The 24594-nt window shown below is 50.2% G+C and overlaps 1 protein-coding gene across 1 annotated transcript; it reads right to left on the bottom strand.

Moving 5' to 3' along the window:
- Window positions 1-314: 314 nt before the first annotated feature.
- On the bottom strand, window positions 315-24594 carry atxn7l1 (ataxin 7-like 1). Its single transcript, XM_084483280.1, is given in 14 exon segments — window positions 315-4797; window positions 5496-5991; window positions 7191-7787; window positions 8929-9050; window positions 10234-10480; window positions 11205-11458; window positions 11997-12079; window positions 14569-15041; window positions 16565-16763; window positions 17451-17597; window positions 17599-17619; window positions 21023-21130; window positions 23428-23484; window positions 24329-24594. Coding segments are annotated over 13 exon segments (2904 nt in total). The 5' UTR covers window positions 24432-24594; the 3' UTR covers window positions 315-4797; window positions 5496-5498.

Genomic DNA, 24594 nt, shown 5'->3' with positions numbered 1-24594 from the left:
GATTGGTCAGAAATCCAGCAGGGAGCGGTGGTAGATCTCAATTAAAGGCGCAGTCAATTCCAAACATATAATCTCAGAGAATCTCTGAGAGATTTCACCCACTACAGCTGATCACCGCTATGGTATTTCTAACAAATCAAAGCCCTAACTCATACACATGCAGCAGCTTTAACAGAGAGTACAACATCAACCGATTCAAGTATTTGTGCTGGTCACTTCAGCTGAACTAATTTAATCAAACTTCCCATAAAAAAATAAAAAATAAAATAAACTTTTCAAAATTATTTAATGCAAGCCTGGGTACATGTATTTTTGTTTATTTTACAGTAATTGATCAAAGCGTAGCCAACTCTTGAAAAGGCAGTTCAGTTCGGAAACATTCAATATTCAGATTAGTTGAGCCCCGACCGAGAGCTGCATTACCCCCTGCTGGTCAACGGCCACATATCTCTAACACAGTACACAAAATATCTTTACAAATATATTTATACAGGTATAGCTTTATACACATCTCAAATACTTTATATATTATAAATAACAGCAGATAAAAGGGCATTATGACAAAGTGCAAAAGGGAAACAGCGAGGGAAACAGCTTTATAAAAAAACACCTGCGTCAAATAGTCACTCAGATTTGAACCACAAAGAACAAAAGTCACCCGCTTGGAAATACACACGAGTGGATGGAGTTAGCTTCAGCCACAACATATTAGTTAAAAAACAACAACATTGACAAAGTGCGGCCAAGACCCCCACCAAAAAGTAAAGACAAATGCACTGCAGATTGTTTTGTATATACTGTATATATATATATTTAAAAAAAAACGAATTACAAAAATTAATTTGATTCTCTTCCTCCTAAAGTCCAAAGGCTGTAGTGAGGGCCAGGCTGTTGATATTGATGTTGATCCGGACTCCCAGCCAAAGGTTACGCTGCTGGGTTGTCTAACCCGTAGGAATCTCCGATGAGCAAGATAACACCGCTACCAGCGCACGTCATGGATTCCAAGAATTCCAAGTCGCTTTGGATAAAGGACTCCGCTAACAACGACCTGACGGTAAATAGGTCCGGTTCTCCCCCACACACACACCCTCCCCTCCCTCCCCTCCCTCCCCCACACACACTAGCTTGGGGTGGTTAACTTTCTAATTCCAACGACGGGGCGCTCATTATTAAGCAGTCAGAGCTGATTATGCTAACGTACGTAGCATACAGTAGGACTGTGCGCCACAACCAGGTCATCGGTGGGTGACCCGCGCGTAGTGGGTCACTGCGGGGGGGATACATTCGAAAAATCCGATCATTGAGTTCCCCTGGGGGAGGGGGGGTAATCTACACAAATGGCCTCACGTACCTCACACCCTTTTCGCAGTAGGAAAAGACAGGTCTAGCTCATAACATTAACATTATTAATTAACAGCTCATAACATTAATTATCGGTTTGTTTTAGGTATGGCCAGCTCTCATAAGAAAATTGGTGAATAGGATGACACTGAAATCCACAAAGCATCATGGGATGTAGTGCAGAACTAAGCTTCCTGGTGTACACTTCCTTGTAGGTGCATTATGGGTGTCAAGTGGTACACTAGTTAGGGAACCAGCTTTTGTACAACAGTGGTGACGTCACAAATGGTGCACAAGTGGACCAATCTGAACACAGCCTGCCCACCCCCCCCCCCCCCCCCCCCCCCCGAAGGTGAGCCACAGCAGCCAACAGGTGAAATTGGTGCACATGTGGTGCACACAGTTTCCTGAAGCGAGAGAGAGAGAGAGAGAGAGAGAGAGAGCACTCAATCAAGTAGATGTGAGAACGCCAGAAGACCGCTTCTCAACATCTCTGGGGCTTTTGTTCGTTGCGTAACTCTGTTGAGTCAAGGCACACACACTCTCTCCCTCTCTGAGGCCGTGTCCTACCCCCCCCCCCCCCCCACCCCGACCTCCAGCTGGGTGGGACCCTGTTGTCAACACATAAGGCCATGACGTTCAGGCAAGGAGCGTTTACACCGACCGTACGGACGGTGGGATTGAATCGGACAACTGGGTCACACTGGGCACGGCGTCGTGTGACAGAGAGAGAGAACTCTCTCTGAAGACCACAGACCACGCTCCAAGCACTGATGGGGTGAGGAGGACAATGCAGACCAGCATCCGGAACGGTCCAGGAGAAAGACTCGATGCATAGCGCTGAGTGTAAAAAAAAAAGAAAAATGATAACAATAATAATCAGAGCCGTTTTTGAAAAACATTTCAGGTAAACATTGTTGACGTACGATACGCAAGCGAAGCAAAGAAATGTAAGATAGAAAGACTTTTGTAGAAAAATATTGATTTTTGAAGCACGGGGAATGTGTTGAGGCCTCTCTCTTCAGCCAGGATCTGTGGTACAAAAAAAAGAAAAGAGGTTCCATTTCTATGAACCAATTGATCACCGCCTGATAACAAGCCTCCACAGTGAAGACAAAAATAAACTCCCATCGGAAACGGACTCACTGAAATCTATTCATTTCTATCCATAACGTCCCCACAAACAAAAGCAGGATGGCCTTCAGGGGCCGATTGTCACAACACAGCACTGAGGACCCATGGCGGGGGCGTCCTGGTACCCGTACAGTAACGGTCTCGTAGTCCAGTCAGTGGTCAGGACACAACGTCCGCTCGCGACCTGAAGGCAGGGTCCGCGATCAACACCGGCCTCCAGCCAGCAGCTCATCGATTGGAGGGTTAACTATGAAAACAATCGATTGATTCTTCCATTTTGGCCGGCGAAAAGACACAATTCAATTAGGGACTTTTGGAGCCTGTCTGTAGGCGTCCTTAAGACAATCCAGAAGATTATACCTTATACCTGCTAGCTGCTGAACGACTTGCATCGGAATTCACTGAAAGTCGCTTTAGATTGAAACGTCTGCTAAAAGACTAAATAGTACCGGTTGGAAGTCACTCGTATAGTGGTTTAAGGAGGCTCAGACAATCTGAACCGACTCATTTCGCTGGTTACCAATAGGGATTGGCTCAGGGATAGGATAGGACCACAGTGTTGCCAGCAGTTTTCTCATCCACTAGGTTGCTCTCTCACAGTGAGCAGTGTTTACAAACAGACAGGAAGTGACGTCATAGTACGCCATAGTCCCCACCCTAAGGGGTGTTGTACCCTCACCTTTTATTTGTTTAAAGGTGACTACACCACCAGGTGTGAGAGTGATGAGCCGTTACAAGCCGTTTTGAAAATCGGCCTCTTCTGACATCACGAGTGGGCGTGTCCACCTAGACGTGTGACGGAGAGATGAGCAACGTTTGCTACGGTCCACTGGGTAGGCTGGTGGACTGATCTATCCAGCACACATCTAAGTGGACACGCCCACCTGTGATGTCAGCAGAGGCCGATTTTCAAAACGGCTCGTAACGGCTGATCACTCTCACAGCTGGTGGTAGAACATGTCACCTTTAAACTTCTCGCTCCCCAGACACTTCGGAAGGCAGCTACTACTCGTGACCTCGTGCCGGAGGACGTCGCTCGGCAGCCGGTTACAATTTCTAACCAAAGGCGAACCCAACGACAACGTTGTGTTTTATGAACAGTGCTAAACAGTAGCGCAGCGCGGCGAAACAGCAGGAATTAAGGGGGCGCAGCACAGTCGTAACCATAAACTTTATAGGCTGTTGGCGATGGCGGACGTTCTTTTAAAACAGTCCCTTATAAAACAACACCTTTCCCCGAGACTGAGAGTTAATTGCAAACAGAATCGTTGAAACTTAGAAATAAAACCAATCTTAGACTTTTTTTCCTGTTGCACACTTAGGGAAAAATAATTAATAATAAATACAAATAAAATAGAATACAAGATATGTACAATTTCTTTTTACAATATCAACTCTGGTAACACTTTTGATTCTCAAATGCTTTTTTGTTGTTGTTGCATAAACTGTATCGTCAAATCCTCTTTTGTCTCTCTCAAATGAATAATAAACGAATTCCATGAATTAGATATTTACAAGCCAAACATCTAGAACTGTGAACCCAAAGAACTTGTGAGTCCAAAGACACAAAGACGGAGAGTTTCTGTGTTCCTTGAAACATTCACAAAAACGCACACAAGCAGACGCCGGAACACAGGAATAGAATAAAAGTTCTCAAAAATAAAAATATAAAGAACACAAAACAAATAGTAAATCCTTTGTCTTGACGTTCGGCTGTGAACTGTGTGGACTTCATGTCCGATCCATGAGGAAAGGAAGGAGGAAGTAAGTGAATGACTTCCGGTCAACCCCCACCCCTCCAAAATAGACCACAGAGTTCCATCCAGGTCAGCTCTCGTCCGCAAAAAACAGGAACCAGGATATATATATATAAAAATCTGTGACGGGTCTTTGAAGAACAGATATTCCAGAATACAAAACTATACTTCTCTTGGATTATTAACAAATGCTCTTGGATATTTTCCCTTTTCCTTTAGGGTAAGAAGTTTATTATCACCAGAAAGAAATGTACTTGTGTGAAAATGACCCATCACTGAAGTGACCGACAATATGTTTTTCCGTCGCACAATCCACTACCATGAGAGCCAGGAGCCGGGGAGGACTCCATTACCCAGAAGTCATAGCGGGAGACAGTGAGTAGTAGCCCACCATTATGGGAATGGTGCCAAGAGAGCCAAGGTTCAAAGGTCAGCACTGGTGTGGCCCATCAAAGCTGAGCGACCTTCTGTCCGTAGAGGAAGCCTGATGGTCTGACCCAGTGGGACCAGTGGGACCAGTGGGACCTGGTGGGACCAGTGGGACCTGGGGGACCAGTGGGACCTGGGGGCAGTGGAGAAAACCGCTCCTGTTATGGACTCTGACATATTAAGGGCCGACAATACCAAGTATGTACTCAAAACAAATGTGGATAAAAGCAGCAGGCACCAAATTTGCATATGTGAAGGATTTGACATGAATAAATCTCCTTCATTAAAATTGCCAATAAGTGAAGCGGTTGTAATTTAACTTAAAAACAAGACCTTCCCTTCCCTCTCTCCGCTGCGTAGGACAGCCTCGGGGCTGATGTCTAATGTGTGTCGGGCTGCGCTGGTGTATGAAGGAGAGCTAGCCTGGACCGCTTCAAATCACGGAGCCATTTCCCCCGGTGAGAGCGCTGCAGGGCTCTTCCCGGGTGTGGACCGTAGCCCGGGTGTGGACCGTAGTGTGTATCGTAGCCCGGGTGTGTACCGTAGTCCGGGTGTGTACCGTAGCCCGGGTGTGTACCGTAGCCCGGGTGTGTATCGTAGCCCGGGTGTGTACCGTAGTCCGGGTGTGTACCGTAGCCCGGGTGTGTACCGTAGCCACGTCCAGCCGGCTGCAGCACACTGACGGCCAGAAGTGTACTTAAAACAACGGTTTGATAGAATCAAACCGTCACTTAATATCAAGAAAAGATTCAACAACTGGCTGTTAGTCAATGGAGCAGTGTGTGTGTGTGTGTGTGTGTGTGTGTGTGTGTGTGTGTGTGTGACTCGTACCGGTCAGGGGGAGGGGGGTCCTGTGGACAGTATCCCCCCAGTGCCATTACTCCTCCTGAAGAGACCCTCTAACCCCCTGCTGGCCTTCCCTGCTCCTCCTCCTCCTCCTCCTCCTAGTCCTCCTTCTCCTCCTCCTCGTCCCCCTCCTCGTCCCCCTCCTCCTCCTAGTCCTCCTCTTCCTCCTAGTCCTCCTCTTCCTAGTCCCCCTCCTCCTCCTCCTCCTCCTCCTAGTCCTCCTCTTCCTCCTTCTCCTCCTCCTCGTCCCCCTCCTCCTCCTCCTCTCCCTGCTCCTCCTGGTGTCCCGTGGCTCCTCCTCTTCCTCCCCTCCCCTGCCCCTCCCCCGTGTCCCAGGAGGACGGGGCTGGAGGAGGAGGGGGAGGAGGAGGAGAAAGAGGAGCAGAGATGAGCCGGGGTCATGTGAGGAGGGACCTGGCCCGGGTCGTTCTTCAGGGAGAAGGAGGTGCTGCTGGGGCCGTTGGAGGCCCCGGGCCCCTGTCTTCAGAGGAGGGGAGAGAGGGAGAGAGAGGAGGAGGAGGAGTAGAACAAGAACAAGAGAGAATTTGAGGTTAAGGGTATTTGGTTGGGGGTGTTCTTGTGTTTGTGTCTCGGTCGGTCGTTCTTCTTTTCATTCATTATCATTTTAAAGCCCAGCGCCACGGCGACCATCGCTGGCGTCTGTCAGACTAAACAACAACAACGATTCACCGTCACCCTTCGTCAATCAACCCTTCTGCACCGCTCTGTGAACGGACCTTAAAGCTTGATCACTGATTCTAAAGGGCTGATGATGGTCCCACGGTGACGCAAGGCGGTCATGGACCCGTTACGTCCTTGCGGACTTCTCCCTGCGTCCACCGCCAGGGCCGGACGGATGCGCGCCCCCCTCGAAAATTGTGAAAACTGCAAGGGCTGTCATTGGTCCGCTCACTAAAACCCGACGCAGGACCATAAAGGTTAAGGACTGCGTCGTAGCGTCCGCGTGGTCGTTGTGTTGCGTGAGCGTGGAACCATAATCAGCTCTTAAGAAGTACAGATCATTGATCGATTATAAAACGGGAGGCTTAAATCAAGCGATCTGATTGGTTCCTAACTGTTGTATATTGAGTGTATACACACAGCTATGACGCCTGTTCAGTTTACAGAGTTCCGTATCACTCCGCGCCTAACTTGAACTGTTGTTTATTTATATATAAAAGCAATAGCATAGTTCACTGAAGCCTAAAAATATGTTGATTGATGGAGAGGGTGGAAATGTTGTAAAGCAATAGGCACACGGTTAGTGAACTCGATAGTAGGCTAATTTGCCGGCGAACCGAGCTACCGTCTCTATCCTTCTCTCTGAAGGACGCTACAGTGTGTTGCATAGCAACCGCCGTACACTTTGCAGGCAGCCAGGAGGGACTACTTTTTTGTATTCGTCAAAAAAAATGCTTTTCCGACTTTCTTGTTTTTTCAAAATTGAGGGTGTCTATGACTTTTATTTCGCCATACTTGCGTAACCGTTTTATAAAAGCAATAGATCACTTCAGAGAGTGAAATGTTCTCATTATACCACAGTTAAGGGGACAACGCCCCTTAACTGTGGTATAATGAGAACATTCCACAGCCTGTCGTGATCTAGGTCCATTGGATCTTTCCCCAAAACATTCTATACAACAATCCGACCGGAGAACTCAAACTCTGCTGTCCTCCCACCTGTACAGCAGGCCGTGGCCCCGGGGCCCGTCCTCTCTGGAGGGGCCCTCCTCTCTGGAGCTCTGCTCCTCCCTCCTGCTCCCCGCGCCTCCTCCCCCACGCACCAGGCTCCGCTTCCAGCCCGGGTGCAGCGGGGGCGGCGGCGGCGGAGGCGTGGCCCTGGGTGCGGGGCCCACTCCGTTGCCGTTCTTCCTGAGGTGATCCACGCTCGGCGAGGACGCGGGCGAGGACGACGACGAAGAGGACGACGACAACGACGACGACGACGACAGAGCCGCCATTTTCCTCTTCCGGCCCCCCGCCGCCGCCGCCGCCGCCGTCGGGTCGGCCCGCCCTCGCCAGGGCCCCCCGCCGGCCCCGCCCCCGGGCGCGTGCATGCCGTTGCAGGGTCTCCCGCGCGGCGACGCGAGGGCCGCGTGCTGCAGCCGGTCCCCCCTGGGGGCCGACGACTGTGGGGACAGGGGTGGGGGGTGGGGGGGGATGGGGGTGGGGCCGGGGTGGAAGGGCGGGTAGGGGCGAGGGTGGGGGTCCAGGGAGGGGGAGGGGGTGGCAGACGTCCTGGGGGAGAGGGGGCTCTCTGCGGCCAGAGGGACCTTCCTGAAAGACGAAACAAAGTGGACCCCGTTTGGAACGTGAGCGTCAACAAAAGGCCGGAGGACTTGATTCACAAATTCAACCAAACAGTTTTATCCCTGCAGCGCGAGACAACGCGTCACATGGCGTTATACAGACTGCCAGAATGCGGTCTGAAAAGACGGGTTTTCAGTCTGCGGAGGAAGACGTGTACAGTGTCTGCTGTCCCGTAGGGGTTCAGGCTGTGCTGAGGTCAGTGGGGAGAGTGAGGCCTTGATAATCACGTATATAAGCGGGGAGCAGAGACAGCAAGACTGTCTCTGCTCAGCAAGACAGCAAGACAGCAAGATGATTATACGTATTATGATTATACGTCACGTAGATAATAGTTTGGAAAGTCTTACATTTTTTTGTGGGGGGGATTGCTTTAAAAAATAGTTAATGTTTCCTCTAATAAAGTTACTATGGGTTTGCACTTAACCCAGCGGTGTGACATGGAAAGTATGAATGGGGTTTGCAGCTAGATGTACTTTACAGTGAATCACACTGAAGGACGAGGGAACAGGACGTGAACCACTTTCACACTCAGTGGAAACGCCGCTTCAATGCGTTTATTTTCTTTTGTCTCGAGTTTATTCACGTCGAGGTGTTTACTGCCTCAACACACCGGGACAGAACCTGCATTCACACACACACACTCACCTACACACACACACACACACACACACACACACAATGACACAAATACCGCCATACACACACACACACACACACACACACACATACACCTACATATACACACACACACACAAACACACACACAATGACACACCGACACACACACAGACATAATGACACACACACACACACACACATAATGACACACACACACACAAACACACACCGACACACACACACAGACATAATGACACACACACACATACACACATAATGACACACACACACACACACACACACACACACACAGACATGACACACACACACACACACACACACACATAATGACACACCGACACCCACACACACACACACATACAGACACACACACACACACACCTACATATACACACACACACCGACACACACACACACACATAATGACACACCCACACACACACACACACACACACAGACACACACTCGCCTCCACATGTGTGCGCTGAGGTGTCTCTCCACCATGGTGTGGAGCGCTAGACGCACGCGGTCCCAGCGGCGGTCGAACACGAAGCCGCCCCGACCCACGGGCCTACTGCCGAACCTGCAGCACTGGGGAGGGGCGAGGGACAGGTAGAGAGAGAGAGAGAGAGAGAGAGAGAGAGAGAGAGAGAGAGAGAGAGAGAGAGAGAGAGAGAGAGAGGGGCGGAGAGAGAGAGTGAGAGAGGGGTGGAGAGAGAGAGAATTTCTAAGGTTAGATAAGATAATCTCTTGACTAATTATACATTTTATTAACCTAATGTTCCTAATGTTCTGAGTAGCTGTAGGGTCTGGCAACGAGTGATGAAAACGGCCCAACTCGAGGGGCGGAACCAAGCATGCATTTGAAAATATCACTGCATGCAATTGGATAACACTACGACCAATCAGAAGAATACAAGGGGTGACGTCTCCAGACCAGCGGAGCTAACCAATAGATAAGACTTGCCGTATACGATCAGTAAAACAGCAACGCTTTTCTCTAGAGAGAGAGAGAGCGAGAGAGGGGTGGTGAGAGAGAGAGAGAGAGATGAGGAGAAAACCAGGGGCAGCATGGGTAATCAATAGTGGCAGCATCAATATGAAGCTCTGGTAAATAAGATCCAACACCGTCCATTCATAATGAAGAGCATCACACACTCCAGCATGGAGCGTGTCTGATTTGATAATTCTCACAGAGTCGAACTCGCATTCACTGGAATCTGGCGATCACAGCATCAACTCGAGTGCCTCTGTGACTCTGTGACCATGTGTCAAAGGAGAGGACACAGACCGAACAGACACAGACACAGTGAACAGTGCAAAGGCAGACGCAGAGGTCTTAATTCTACAGTGCGGACCACAAGCATTTGACACAATTCAGATGATTCAAAGAACGACATGAATGTGCCACACAAATGCAACAAAACAGTCACTGCTTCCATCCACCTTAGCGTCACGTCACACACTCTTTGTGTGTGAAGGTCCATTGTGGGGACTTGGGGAAGGTCCCCACAAAGAGGGTTAGGGTCACAAAAAGTGTGTGAAGTTATGCTAAGGTAACAAAAGCACTAGTCACAACGTGAGCTGTTGTTTAAAGGTAGCTAGTGAATTTGGATTCATGCTCATTCAAGTGCCGACAAGATATGGATATGAATGAATGATGAATGAATGAGTGAAATCAGATCACATGACGAGGACACAAATAAAAAATTTCAAATTTCAAACGTGTGTTTCATTTCGGCGGGCGAGATGTGGTGACCCCCCCCCCACCTACCCCCAGAGGCCTCGGGTGGCGGGCGGAGTAGAAGGGACACGAGGGTCTGTCGGCGTCGGGGTCCTCGGCGGGCCCCCGGCCGTCGTCCTCCTCGTTGTCGTCGCTGGACAGACGGGCCCCGCACTCCCCCCCGGACGGCCGGGACCAGCCTAGTGGGGGGGGCTCGGTGTGGGCGGGGTTAGTGGTGGGGGACCCCGCCGCTGCCGCCGAGGGCTGTGGAGCAGAGAAGGAGCTGGGGCCCGGCGCCCTGGGGAGACGGGGGAGGAGGAGGAGGGAGTTTAAGTTATTGTGTGTTTGGAATCATTTGAGTGTATATTGACAAAGCTGTTAAAAAAAATACATTTTGCGCCACTTCCTTTAAGCGTTTTTTTAAGATAAGATAATATAATCCTTTATTAGTCCCACAGTGAGAACATTTTCAGGATTACAGCAGCAAAGAGGACAGTGCAAAGAACAGATAACAGAGTAGTGCAAAATACAAAATACAATAAGATACAAAAAATACAAATAATGGACCATGTATCGCTAAAGTACTCAACACAATGGCTTTGAGTTTGTACTTCTGACATTTTGCAAGGCGTTTTAATTTAATTTAATTTAAACGTTGTCTCCATTCCTGTGGCGTCTTTCCTCGGCAATGCGCTCTCGACTCTACAGCACCCCCGTGTGGTGAAGCCGGGAACGGACCGAGTATTCTCTTCAATGTGTAGATTAGTTCTGTGGGCTAATCCTCTAAATATACCATACATGGATTACAGGCACAAATCAGCTTATGCTGCCCTGGACGTCCGCGTGTGTTTAGGTCGTGAGTTTATTTATATCCACTAGCGTTCCCAACAAAGCAGCATAATTAAATGAAAACATATTTCAATAAAACCAGTATATTATTTTACACAAATATGTGTACAATCACATGCCTAATAATGACAGCTCATGGCGGTATACCCTCCACCCTGTACCCTGACAGACACCTCGGTATGTGTGCGTTGGCGAGCCTCAGTTTGAGCGTGGACAGCAGCCGTCCGTTGGTGCAGTGCGGCCTGCTGGGAGCCGTAGTCTTCAGGGGGGTCGGCGCCTCCGTCCGCCCCTGGGCGCCGTCCCGCTCCCGCCTCGCCTCCTCCTGCGCCTCCTTCTCCTTCTTGGTGCGGCCCTTGTGTTCGGCCAGCAGGAGGTCAAAGGTCCTCCTCCGACCGAGGACGGCCCGGCGGTGGGTCAGGGAGTGGGTCTGTAGAGGGGTTACACACACACACACGCGTGCATACACACACACACACACACACACACACACACACACACACACACACACACACCATTTAAAACGGCAACAACAACAAACTGAAGCATGTTCACCGTTTCAAACTATTCTAGCCGTGACTAGTCGTTTATTATACACTGGGCAGAATGATTATCTAATGACCGCCATATTATTATCACTAAATGGTTGCGCGGGCTAATTGAAGGCTGGTAAAAATGTGTCAGAGCTGCCCACCTCTATAATCATCTCTCAAGGGCAAGAGTGCTTCAGCTAATGCAGAGGAAGAGAGAGAGAGAGAGAGGAGGATTTTTCACCCTGAGGAGTGTGTGTGTGTGTGTGTGTGTGTGTGGTATGTGTCTGTGTCTGAGTGTGTGTGTGTGTGTGTTTTGCGCATGTGTGCATGTGTGTCACTGCATGCATGCGTGCGTCTCTGTGCATGTGTGCGCGCGTGCGGTCGTGTGTGCGTGCATGTGCGTGCGTGAGCGCGTGTGCGTGCGTGTGTGCGCACCTTGCACGTGAGCGAGCGCGTGCACTGCCGCTTGGTCTCCGGGTCCTGCACGCCGCAGTGCTTGTTCGGGTCAAAGACTCGTCCTGTAACACACACACACACACACGCACACACACACACACATACACACACACGTCGTCATCCTCACACACTTTACAGCGGAGCCTCCGTCGGTGCGCTGGACTGATTCAGGACTCCGGTGCGTAACCAAGGCAGAACTCACTTCCCCCTCCTGGTGTCCACTCACTGAGAACTGAAACTATCTCTAACTATTTCCAGCGTACGGAATTTTGGGCCGTTTCTACTGCGTCTTATTGTGTGTCTACTTCCCCCCCCCCCGCAGCGCAGGGGGGGAATCTGCTTGTTTTCATTGTCGACGCACAGAAAACGGGGAACAGTTTCAGGGGAAACGGCCTTTTGAAGTGAAGTCGATACGAGGCCTCGGTTTATTTTAACAACGAGGGAATCCCCGTCGGCCGCGCTCCGTCTGCGTCGAGGGGCCGCTTGTCACGGACGCCACAGCGGCTGGGAGAATGCATTCAGCCCGTGAGGCTGGCGTCAGTCAACCGTCTGACGGACAGCCGCTCATGGGGTATTATGGGATGTATGAGCTCCGGCAGGCTCCTAATCCCCCCCCCCCCCCTTCGTTTTAATGGGGGCCGCGCTGTTGTCGGGTAATAATATGAGTCCCGTAATTGCTTGAATAATACGTCTGAAAGTATAATACTTAAGTACACAGCCGGTACAAAAGGTACTGGAGCCGTTCCAACTGGGAGTAAAACTCAGTACAGTGTTTTGCACCACTAAGCAGGTAACGACGCAAAGCAAATACTAATAAATTAGTAAATATACATGTTTTCTTTTTTATAGAACTCAATAAGTTGATTGTGTATTGACGAAAGTCAAAAACATAGGATTTAACAACATGTTTTCCCTAAATTCTTATTTTAGTAACAGTGACAAAATGACATAGATTACTATGTTGAAGATCATATAAGACATATGACCATGTTAATGGTCATGTCTGTTATGATCTTCAACATAGTTGCCACAACTAAAAACTATTTTTGGTCACTGCCCCTTTAAGAAAATGTCAAGCCAAAACTACAAATTGTATTCTTTGTTCTGATACAATTCATGAAGGGAAGGGGATGGAGGTTGAAAAAAGACTTAATAATAGACATAAGGATAGGGAGGAAATAAGCAGAGGGATGAGCCTAAACACTGTGGTTGTCTGCAGGTTTTCATCAACGGAATCCCTGCAATCACAGTGAGAGAGAGAGAGAGAGAGAGAGAGAGAGAGAGAGAGAGAGAGAGAGAGAGAGAGAGAGAGAGAGAGAGAGAGAGAGAGAGACACTCAACACTCGATGACCAGACAAGAGAGATGTAGTGAACCCTCGAGAGGCGGGAGATGATTGGAATATGGAGAGAGAACTACATCCCTGGTAGCATATACACACGGCGTGCAATCGCATTAGATAATACCGTCACATACACACACTCATAAGTACACACACACACACACACACACGCACGCATGCACGCACGCACACACAGACATGAGAGGATTCAGGGCTGTCGAAGCGAGTCAGAATTCAGGGGAGCAGAAGAGAACGGAGAGCGGAGAGCGAGGTGGAGGACGGACTAATACATGTGAAGATCGAGATGAGCAACTCACGAGAGAGAGAGAGAGAGAGAGAGAGAGAGAGAGAGAGGGAGAGAGAGAGAGGGAGAGAGAGAGAGAGAGAGAGAGGGAGAGAGAGAGAGAGAGGGAGAGAGACAGAAAGCGGAACAAGAACCAGAGGCAGAGAGTGGGGGGGGTAAAACTGAAAAGAGAGAGTGAGTGCGTGTGTGTGTGTGTGTGTGTGTGTGTGACTCTTGCACTGAGTCACGTTGCAGTTGAGATATTTCTTTTTTTTTGCGAAGACAAAAACCCTTTGGCAGCAAAGCGCTGGACAGGACTTCTGCGGTCTAAATCAGGCCTGGTGTTCAGCATGACAAAGCACAACACTGTGCGCACACACGCACACGCACACACACACGCACGCACACACACACACACACGTGGAGAGAGACCGAGCCAGTTGAAGAGTGAAAGAGAAAGCGAGACCAAAGACCACCAAGCTGAACTGGTGTCCTCCTCATTTTCTCCCACGACCTAAGCAAAGCGTTTCCCTCTTCAAACAAAACAGAAAGCCTCAAAGCCACGAGGAGGCGAGACCAGCGAGCCCTGAACAGAGTCCTCTGAGCCCGAAGGCCAACGCCCCCCGTCCTCCCTCCCTCCCTCTCCGTGTCGCCGACAGGAGCGCGCGTAGCAAGAGGCCGGTTCGACCGCTCGCGGGTCTCGAACCTGCCACCTCTCAAAACTACCACGACACCACCGGCACGGGAGCGGAACGCTCTGACCGCTGAGCTAAAATCCCAGAGGCTTCTAACTCAGCGCCTAGAAGCGTTCTTAAGGTTGTGAGGCGTGTAAGGCTGTGAGGGTTTACAAACGTACGACCGGCCAGCTAGCCCAGGCTAGTCGACGTACGTTACAGGCGCGCGCGTGGCCCGGCGCGTCGGGACTCACCTGACAAACACCTGTGCGTCTTTGCGGCGGTGGTGGTGGCGGCGGCGGTGGCTTTCGTCCCGTTCTGCTGCCTCCTGTCCTGCGGCGCCGGCGATGACGTCACCGTCGCCCCCGACGACGTGGACGCGGACGCCGACGATGCTGTCGGCGGCGGCGGAGCGCCGGGCGGCCTGCTCTGGGCGAGCGAGGGCGGGGCCGCGGGGCGACGGTTCAGCGACGGGGACGGGGAGGGGGAGGGGGAGGGGGCGGAGGAGGAGGAGGAGGAGTGTCCGTTGGAGAGCTTCTCCCCGGGCCGCTGTGGGAGCGAGGCTTTCAGACGGGAGGAGGAGGAGGAGGAGGAGGCGGCGGCGGCGGCGGTGGAGGTGGAGGAGGAGGAGGTGGAGGTGGTGGAGGTGGTGGAGGGGAGGCGGATGGGGGAGGCGGTCCTGTGGAGGCCGGGGATCTTCTCCAGGCTGACCACGGGCAGAGAGACACTGGAGGGAGGGAGAGAGAGAGACGCGGAGTTAGAGATCTGGTGTCGTCGAGGCCTTCAGGGTCGGGGGTTCAAGTCCCGGCGAGGCGGCCGTGCACGGCAGCAGAGACGCCTCGGCTCGCATAGCATCGAGACGTAACAGGTGGTAAAAAGAGGAACAAAATGCATTTTTTAAAATGCGTTCACAGTAAAGGGCCAGAAGAGTGTAAAGCCGCAGTGTTCCCCGTCCTCTGCACCTCGTGTGGCGTGTGGCTCGGGAGGTAGAGCGGGGTGACTTGTAACCGGAAGGTTGCCGGTTCGATCCCCGGCTCCTCCTAGCCGAGTGTGGAGGCGTCCCTGAGCGAGACGCCCTCGCCCTGACTGCTCCTGACGAGCGGGCTGTCGCACTGCGTGGTCGTCGCCGCCGCCGGCGCTGTGTGAATGGTTGTAAGTCGTGTTGGGACAAAAGCGTCTGCCAAAACCTAACCCTGCTCATTGTAAATCTAAAAGGTGAGACATTTCTTTGTTCCTTTTCAAGCCGGACAAATTCCTCCCACGGTAAACCCAACAGGGTTCCGGATTATTCTCTGAGGATGAATATTCATCATCGATTGTTCACAGGTTCAAAACCGGCCCGACACAGAAAATAACGACCTTGCTATGTCAGCTTCGGTGGCACGTCGACTCGATTGTGTTGTTATTGCCGTGGCTTCCTGTAACGTTACCCACAGCCCAGCGCAAGAAGAAACGGTTGAGCAGAAGCAGTGCTGCGGTAACGGCTGGTGAGCTGAGCTGAACTCTCGTTTTTTTTAATGTGGTTTGCTCCAGATAGACACATGCAAATGTATGTAGATTGACGTTCGCATTTTCTGGAAGGTTTTTCTTAGCTGAGTTGTGGAGCTAAATGCTCCCGCACCCGGAAATGAGTCTGTCTGGGAACGGGTGCATTAAGGGAGAATCACTGAACCGAACACCAGAGAGAGTCTCTCACTGAACACCCAGAAGGACCGCAGAGAGGGAAGCAGCCCTGTACAAACCCTTCAGTGACACGTCTCTGATTCAGCCTTAATCTGGATGAAAGCCTCTCTGAGGGAACTGAAGTTAGAACAGTAGAGACTAGACTGGGCCTTTCAAGCATTTCACCCGGAATAACAAAAATATAAATCATTTTTAAAAATGAAATTACGAAGTCAAGCATCCCTCAGTTTGCCTCCTCGTGATTCATAACATGCATCTTAACATGCATCATAACATGATGATATCATAACATGAATCATAACAGGCATCCTAACATGATGACATCATGACATGAATCATGACATGAATCATGACATGAATCATAACATGAATCATAACATGCATCATAACATGAATCATAACATGCATCATAACATGAATCATAACATGAATCATAACATGCATCATAACATGAATCATAACATGCATCATAACATGAATCATAACATGAATCATAACATGCATCATAACATGAATCATAACATGCATCATAACATGAATCATAACATGCCCGGCCTGGTCTCTCACCATGGCTTGGTGCGGACCCCCTTGGGGGGGTAGACGGCGAGGGGGGCCTTGCTAAACCGGGAGTGGGGGAAGTCTTTGGGGACCCGGAAAGACAGGGCCCCCCCCACACCGGGGGCCGCGGGGGCCACTGCCAGGGGTCCGGGCTTCAAGGGCACCATGGGGCCCCTGGAGGAGAGGGCCGGAGAGGAGTGACGCTTCTCTGGAGAGAGAGAGAGAGAGAGAGAGAGAGAGAGAGAGAGAGAGATCAAGAATTTGTAAGGTTAGATAAGATAATCTCTAGACTAATCATACATTTTATTTACCTAATGTGCCATCTGCGTGTATCATCTGAGAGATTAACAAATGTAAAAAAAAAAGACAAAATAAGTGAAGGCTTAGGCCAGATAAGACACAACCACACACACCCACACACACACACACACACACACACACTCAGTGCCAGATAAACAGGTCTATCTGGATTAAAGCCCCAACAGACACTGTGACATCAAACAGCCCAAGAGCTTGATGCTAACTTTCGGTTTCATCCTGCGTCAGCCAATGAGAGGAGAGAAGGAATGGCAGGACGCAAGGAGGGAGGGACCAGGAGAGGAAGGAAGGAGGGAGGAGAGAGGACAGGAGGAGTGAGGAGACAAGGAGAGGAGAGGAGAGGAGGAGGTGGAGGAGGAGGTGGAGGAGGAGATAGGACAGGAGGAGTGAGGATACAAGGAGAAGAGAGGAGGTGGAGGAGGACAGGAGGAGTGAGGAAGAGAGGAGGGGAGGGGACAGGAAAAGGGAGGAATCAAGGAGAGGAGAGGAGGAGGAGCGAGGGAGAAGAGGAGAGGTGACAGGAAAGGAAAGGAGGAAAGAATACGAGATGAGAGGAAAGGAGAGGAGAGCAACTCACGGTTTCTGCTGTGCATGTCTTGGGAGGGGGGGTGATGGTGGGGGGGGGGGGGTGATGGTGGTGGGTGGTGATGGTGGTGGTGGGGGGGGGGGGGCAGTGTGCGCGCTGTGATCCAGGACAGGGAGTCTCTGTCTGGGTCCGTCTCACTGGAAAACTCCAGCCCCGCAACCTGGATGGAAACACAGGGGTCAGCACACACACACACGCACACGCACATGTACACACACACACACACACACACACACACACACACACACACACACACACAGGGGACACACACACACATGCATGGAGGCACGCATCCACGCGCACCCACACACACACACACACACACACACACATGCACACACACACACACACACACACACACACGTACACTTCGACAATTTCTGCCTTCCCTCAGACTGCCTAGCATGCATTGACATGTCGGCTTCGCTCAGGAAGCAGAGCGGGTTGATTGGGAACTGGAAGGTTGCTGGTTCAACCCCCCGGCTCCTCCTAGCTAGCGCGCTCGAGGTGTCCCTGAGCGAGACGCCCTCACCCTAACCGCTCCAGACGAGCTGGCTGTCGCCATGCATGAGATCTCCTGCATGGCAACATGAAGCACCAGGCCATGAGTCATTATCTGCACACCGCACAATGAAGCAGCTTCAGTGTCCCCGTGCTCGTCGGGAGCAGCCCAGTGAAACGCCACCTCGGTGGAGCGGTGGAGGCAGTGGCTTTGCGGCGCATACGTTTGTCTGAGACATGCATGCAAACAGCTGGAACTTTGCTTCAGTAGGGAAGTAGTGTCTTATCTCAACACACACACACGCACGCACGCACGCACACACACGCACGCACGCACGCACGCACGCACGCACGCGCGATATCTTAAATGAACAGAAAAAATATTTTCACAGGTTTTTATGCCAAGGCAAATACTACTACTGGTTGGTTGACATTTAGTGTATTTTTGAATGTAAAAGCAGCCTTCCATGCCAAGCCCTGTTCCACACGGTCACAGAGAGTGAGGAAGAGAGAGAGAGAGAGAGAGAGAGAGAGAGAGAGAGAGAGAACGCAAGGGAAGAAAGAGAGCGGAAGAGACAAAGTGAAAGGTAGAACAAGAAAAGAGTGAAAGAAAGGACACTGAAATTTGAAGAGTCAAAGAAATAGAGTGGATTAAAGTGAAAAAAAGAGTGAAAGATGGCAGAACAGAGAGCAAGAACGAGAGCGAGTAGGGCTTTGTTCATGTGTGTCATTACACCAACAGCAGGCTGCAACACCCAACTGTTCAAACCAACAGATTAGCACAAGCGTGTTTGCTCAAAGTGCTCTTGCACTCCAGTGTGTCAGTGTGTGTGTGTGTGTGTGTGTGTGTGTGTGTGTGTGTGTGTGTGTGTGTGTGTGTTTAACTTAAAGGCAGTCTTTGTGTGCTTATGTACAGTCAAATTGTACACAATGTGTACAAACGGACGAGGAACTTTATTATAAACTGTTAAACTGTTAAGCGTACAAAGCATCTATCAATGCAAGGTGCAAACAGGAGTGTGTGTGTGTGTGTCTGTGCCTGCGCGTGTTTGAAACGCTGTGTGGCAGGTGTGTAAATAGTGATAGTAGTGGCATCAAAGTTCAAATGCTGTGTTCAGAAGTATACAACCACAACGGCCATAATCACAGCTACCTATTTGACCCCCCCCCCCCCCCACACACACACACACACACACACACACCCCTTGTAGTGCTCCCACTGCTAACATTTGTTCCACTGTATGTAGGTTGTCTATTCCAACGGTGTGTGTGTGCGTGATCGAGTGCGGTCATGCGCTGCCGTGTCGTGCTATGCTGACCAAAGAGTGTGTACCTCCACCACCGCCGCCTGTCCTCCCTCAGCGCCACAGAGACAGCGTTGTTTACCCACACGTGACCCAGTGCACAGACTCATTCATAATTCAGTGGCAATGTCAAAGAGAAAGATATAATTGTGTTATTTCCTTGAATGACCACATAAACCGGATGCATAAACAAACTACAGGTTTGTAGTTTATGAACTGCAAATTTTGTGCGTGGGGAGCAATAAATAATTTGAGAAACTTGAATTAACACTAAAACACACACACACACGGTTTGGTTAGGAGCAAGTTTTTCATATTTGCAGCCATATTGAAGCCAAACTAAGCCAGTGACCCTTGGAACAACCTCTACATACAGTAGATGTGTGTGTGTCTGTGTGTGTGTCTGTGTGTGCGTGTGCACGTGATATCGCCCTGCACCGTGAAAGCCCATTTCCACGGTGGATTTCTTGTCACACCCGGACAGTCGGACTTATTCAAAGAAAGCCACCAGAGTATCAACCCCAATTACCGTCACACAACACGTCCCAGTAAACGGATTAAAACCAGATTCACGATAAAACCCCAGAATCTTTAACATCGACGAAACTAAAACCCCTCTTTATCACTCCGTGATGATTTCATTTGTATTGTCTACCAGCCCTAGACCACATCACACGATTAAAAAGGTCAAGATAGACTCTTCCCGGCACACGGTATTAATGATGCGTCATTTACGACTTCTTTGTAGTCATTTAGTCGACACGTGGTTTACAGGAACCTCCGATACGTTAGACAGCGGCGAGCAGATTGCGACGAGGGAGTCCTGCTCAAGGCAAGACCTCCGTCAAGGGGATCCGAACCCAGAACCTTCGGGCTGGGAGTCACAACACCCTAGGCAGTATGCTATCGTTGTATGTCGTTGTATAAAGCAAACGGAACAACAGACGTGGTGCTTAGATCTCATCCCACGTCCACGGTGAGTGAGTGAGTGAGTGAGTGAGTGAGTGAGTGAGTGAGTGAGTGAGTGAGTGAGTGAACAGGGGTTTGGTAAACAAGTTCAACACGGGTCATGAATGGGTTTCAAACCCGCAGCATTTCAAGCACTGGGCTGTGATCCTGACGGACGGCGCGGGCCGCCTCCCTAGTGACGTGTTAATAATTCACGGTTAGCTTGTCTTCCTGCTAGCGGTTTGGCTAAGGCTTGTGCCAGTTGTTGGCTGATTGTGCGCATGGGCGTCAACATCGGTGTCTCTGTAGAACGACGAAGGGCTGCCAAAAAAGTGTAGGAAGAGTGGCAGGAAGAGTGTGTGTGTGTGTGTGTGTGTGTGTGTGTGTCTGTGTCTGTGTGTGACTAACTGTATCTGCTCAAAATTGCACACACACTCAAATTGCACAATACCGTTTTTATCCGGAAATGCAAATAAAAGTGTTGCCAGTGGGTATGCATATGTGAGCGTATGTGCACACACACACACACACACACACACACACACACACACACACTCACTCACTCTTCCTGCCACACAGAGCAACACAGGGCTGCCTGAGGAGACACGGCCGTTAGGATTGGCCGACAGCTAACGAGCTGAGTGACGGTTAACGAGCTGACGCTCTCGACACATGTTCAATACTTTCTAATAGGCTTCTTCTTTTTTTTTTTTTCAAGTGGTCTTTGGAAAACGAGGAACAGAGATTGAGTCAAAACACAAAGAAAGGGGTGTGGCGATGTGTGTGTGTGTGTGTGTGTGTGTGTCTCACCGTAGTGCGTGAGGACAGCCTGGGGGGGGGTGACCACCTGGTCGCAGATGTGACGGACAACGAGAGTGCGGCCCTCCAGATGTGGAAGAGGTCCGTAAACGTGCATTTCTAAGCGAAAGGGAGAGGATTGTAGATATAACGCCAGATGCGTTTGAGGGCAGAATCAGGGCTCCATTCCAAACGTCCATGGTCACCTGTGGCCCTCCGGGGTCAGATGCCTCACATCCTAACTTCTCATTAATGGAATGCAGCCAAATAACAAAAATACTGATACAGGTCTAGTCTATATTTGGATAAAAGCACGACAATGTGCGTGTGCGTCTGTGTGTTTGTGTTTGTATGTGTGTGTGTGTGTTTCCGTGTGTGCGCGTGTATGCGCACAAACACAAAATGTGTGCGTGTGTGCACGTGTACGTGCGTGCGTGCGTGTGTGCGTGTGTGTGTGCGTGTGTGTGTGTGTGTGCATGTGTGCGTGTGTGTGTGTGCGCGCGCGCGCGGGAACACAGAATGTGTGTGGGCGTCCGTTTATGTCGTCACGACCTTGCGTTGCCGCCGTACTCGCCGTCCGGATGCCTCAGCGACCGGCTGATCCGTTCCGCTCCAGGCTTGTCTCTACACACACACACACGCGTCCGTGTGTGTGCGCGTGCGCGAGTATGCAAAACAGGCGTAGGAGATGTAAACAATCCCGCCAGACGGCTGGAGGCCAGCTGTGACTCTCTGGACTCGTCTAACGGGGGTGGAGGAGTCAGCGGGGGAGGGGGGGGTGTTGTGCGAACCACGTACACACACACAAACGCACAACACGACGGCTGACAGGGGACGGCGGCGTGCGACTAGAACATGACGCCGTCGATTTTGCTCGAGAGGAGTCGCTCACTAAACCGACCGGCAGCCGTTTAATCCCCTCGCCGTGTCTAGACTCCAGCGTTGTTGAAACACAGATTGTCCCTCCTGTGCAAACGGACAGACGCGTGGCGATGGGAGATAATGAGCGTGACGTCCATCACGGTGGTAAGTGCGTGGGTGATAATGACAGCGTTCTGAATGTTAGCAGCGAGCCCGCCATGCTCTGGCTTTTAGCTCGTAGGGGCTAAGCTGGTGCCACAGTTGGGGGACTCCTTTAGGTTGATTTGTTTGGATCCACTTTTCCTCCTCATGTGACACAACTTAAGTAGAGATGCAGTGCGCTCTGTGTGGCATTGTTGAGCATTCACAGTCCTATTATAACGACAGACAATACATCGCAGATAAATACAAATGCCCCCAATAAGCAACCCCTAGTGTGTGTCTGTCTCAGTGTGTGTGCGTGTGTGTGTGTGTGTGTGTGTGTGTGTGTGTGTGTGTGTGTGTGTGTGTGTGTGTGTGTGTGTGTGTGTGTGTCTCTCAACAAGACAGGAAGTGGTGGTGCCAGCAGATCAGCAGTTCTGTGGAGGCCGGCCAGCGCTAAGGGAGGGTGGAAGGGGGAGGAGCCTTCGGTGCTGGGCTGAAGCGATTGGTCATTCATCGGCCAATCGATGACTTAAATTCCAAGAGTGGAATATTTAACAGAAAATTTGACTTGATCAAAATGTTGATATCTTTTTTAAGTTAATACAATTTGGGTCAAAGTGCCGAGTAGAAATAGTAAATTCAAAAATACCAGTGTTTTTTTGATTAATGCTTGTAGATATTTGGTTCCTTTTCATGGTTTTGAATCAATATAAAAATGGAATGTCTTTATTTATAGACGTGTTATAGACTAAATGATAAGTGATATGATGACAGTCTAGTCTAGTTAGGGTGATGACTCCTAACAGGTTCTCGGTTCTAACCCTAATATCTGCAGTCTGACTCAATAGTAAATAGATACACAATGAGTGGTTGAATTAAATTTGAGCAGCACATTTATAGATCAGCTACTGTTTTAGCTTAGAGTGACTCCTTCAGACCCTAGTGTGTGTGTGTGTGTGTGTGTATGTGCGTGCGCATGAGTGTGCGTGTGTGTGAACGAGAAGTGTGATTTTGGCACAACTTTTTCAGATATATCCGGCATAAACCTTACAGGCCTATGTTGTTAAAAAAAGAAGGAAATATTAGTTGGCTTACTATAGCAACATCAAGGAACAGATATAACCAAATTAATATAAAATATGTGTGGTCGATTCCACTGTTGTGGAAAACACTTCACGTTGTTACTAAGTAGTATGATGCAATTCAATACGTGTTATCCTAAATAAACAATGCGTCACTCGTCAAAACACAAAACCACACGTCAAGTTACCACAACAACCGTGTCACCTTCATGTAAATAGGACGATATCAACCAAGACGAACCGTGAAGACTCACTCTACAGATTAATAAAACAATCAGGAAAAGATATGAATGGCAGACGACACGATATGGTTTTGAACAATGTCCTTACCTTCTCTGCTGGGTCTGACTGCTTGGACGTGGCTGATAACGAGCTCTCTCTCTCGGTCTGCAAACATTGAATAAACAAAACAGCAGCCATTTGGGAGCGTGCAGGAACGTCAACGCGCTTTGCAACTGGCTCTGACGGAGCCCATGCTGGATCCACTGCATGGGGCCCATGCTGGATCCACACACAGGGAGACGTGCAAACGAACTGGGATCCCAGATCAAAGCGAGCTGTCAGAGCCAACGCAAGACGCTCAGGGCTCGACCCGTGGAGTCAATGCCTTGACCGCACGGCGCTCCACAAAACGTCAACAAACGAGTAAAAAACACACCAAACACATCCAATGAATTAACTTACAAACAACTCAAATTCAAAATACAACAACCACTTGAAAACACACGCAAGAACAACCCAATCAACAAAAAAATATGAAAATGATGAAGTATAACAATATACATATACACAAATGCCAAACTTTGCAACAACAAGTATGGGCCCGGGGCCCAGCGGGGGGAGGGGGGGGGGGGCACGCACGGAGCCATGCTGCGTCCGCTGGTCCTAAATCAAGTGGAGCTGTCAGACCCGAAACAACAAACTTCAGGGCCGAGCGGAGTGGGTCCGTGCCCGGACATTTACGCGCTGCACTGGAGGGAAAGGGGGGCGGGATTACGCGCAGATATACGTCCAAAAAAACGGATGCATCAAAACAACCTGTAACTGCGTGTCGTTCATCCACACTGTGCCCGTTCTGACAGACCGTGCGTGGTAGGGGGGGGAGAGAGAGAGAGAGGAGGGGGGGGGGGGGAGACAGAGAGCTCTCTGCTCAACTCAATCACAGACAGTTGTTTCTTTCCGCGCACTTCCCGACACTTTGCCAGAGGAGAACAACGACGACACAACTTACAGTCGACTACACAGTGGGGTTCAGCCGCGCGGCGGACGGAGGACGGCCGGGCTCTGCACGGGAACGGATCCGGACGGGCTGTCTGGCGATCCGATGGCGCCATTGCTCTCTCTCTCTCTCTCTCTCTCTCTCTCTCTTTCTCTCTCTCCCTCTCGCTCTCTCTCTCGTTCGCTGTGTGTGTGTGTGTGTATGTCTCTCTCTCTCTCTCTTCTTCGTGTTGCTGGCTGTGGACGAATTGTGTTCCTCTCTCTCTGTCTCTCTCTCTC

The sequence above is a fragment of the Micromesistius poutassou genome (genome assembly GCF_964030765.1).
Source record: "Micromesistius poutassou genome assembly, chromosome: 18".
Classification (NCBI taxonomy): Eukaryota; Metazoa; Chordata; class Actinopteri; order Gadiformes; family Gadidae; genus Micromesistius; species Micromesistius poutassou.
This window is presented reverse-complemented; position numbering and strand designations above follow the sequence as displayed.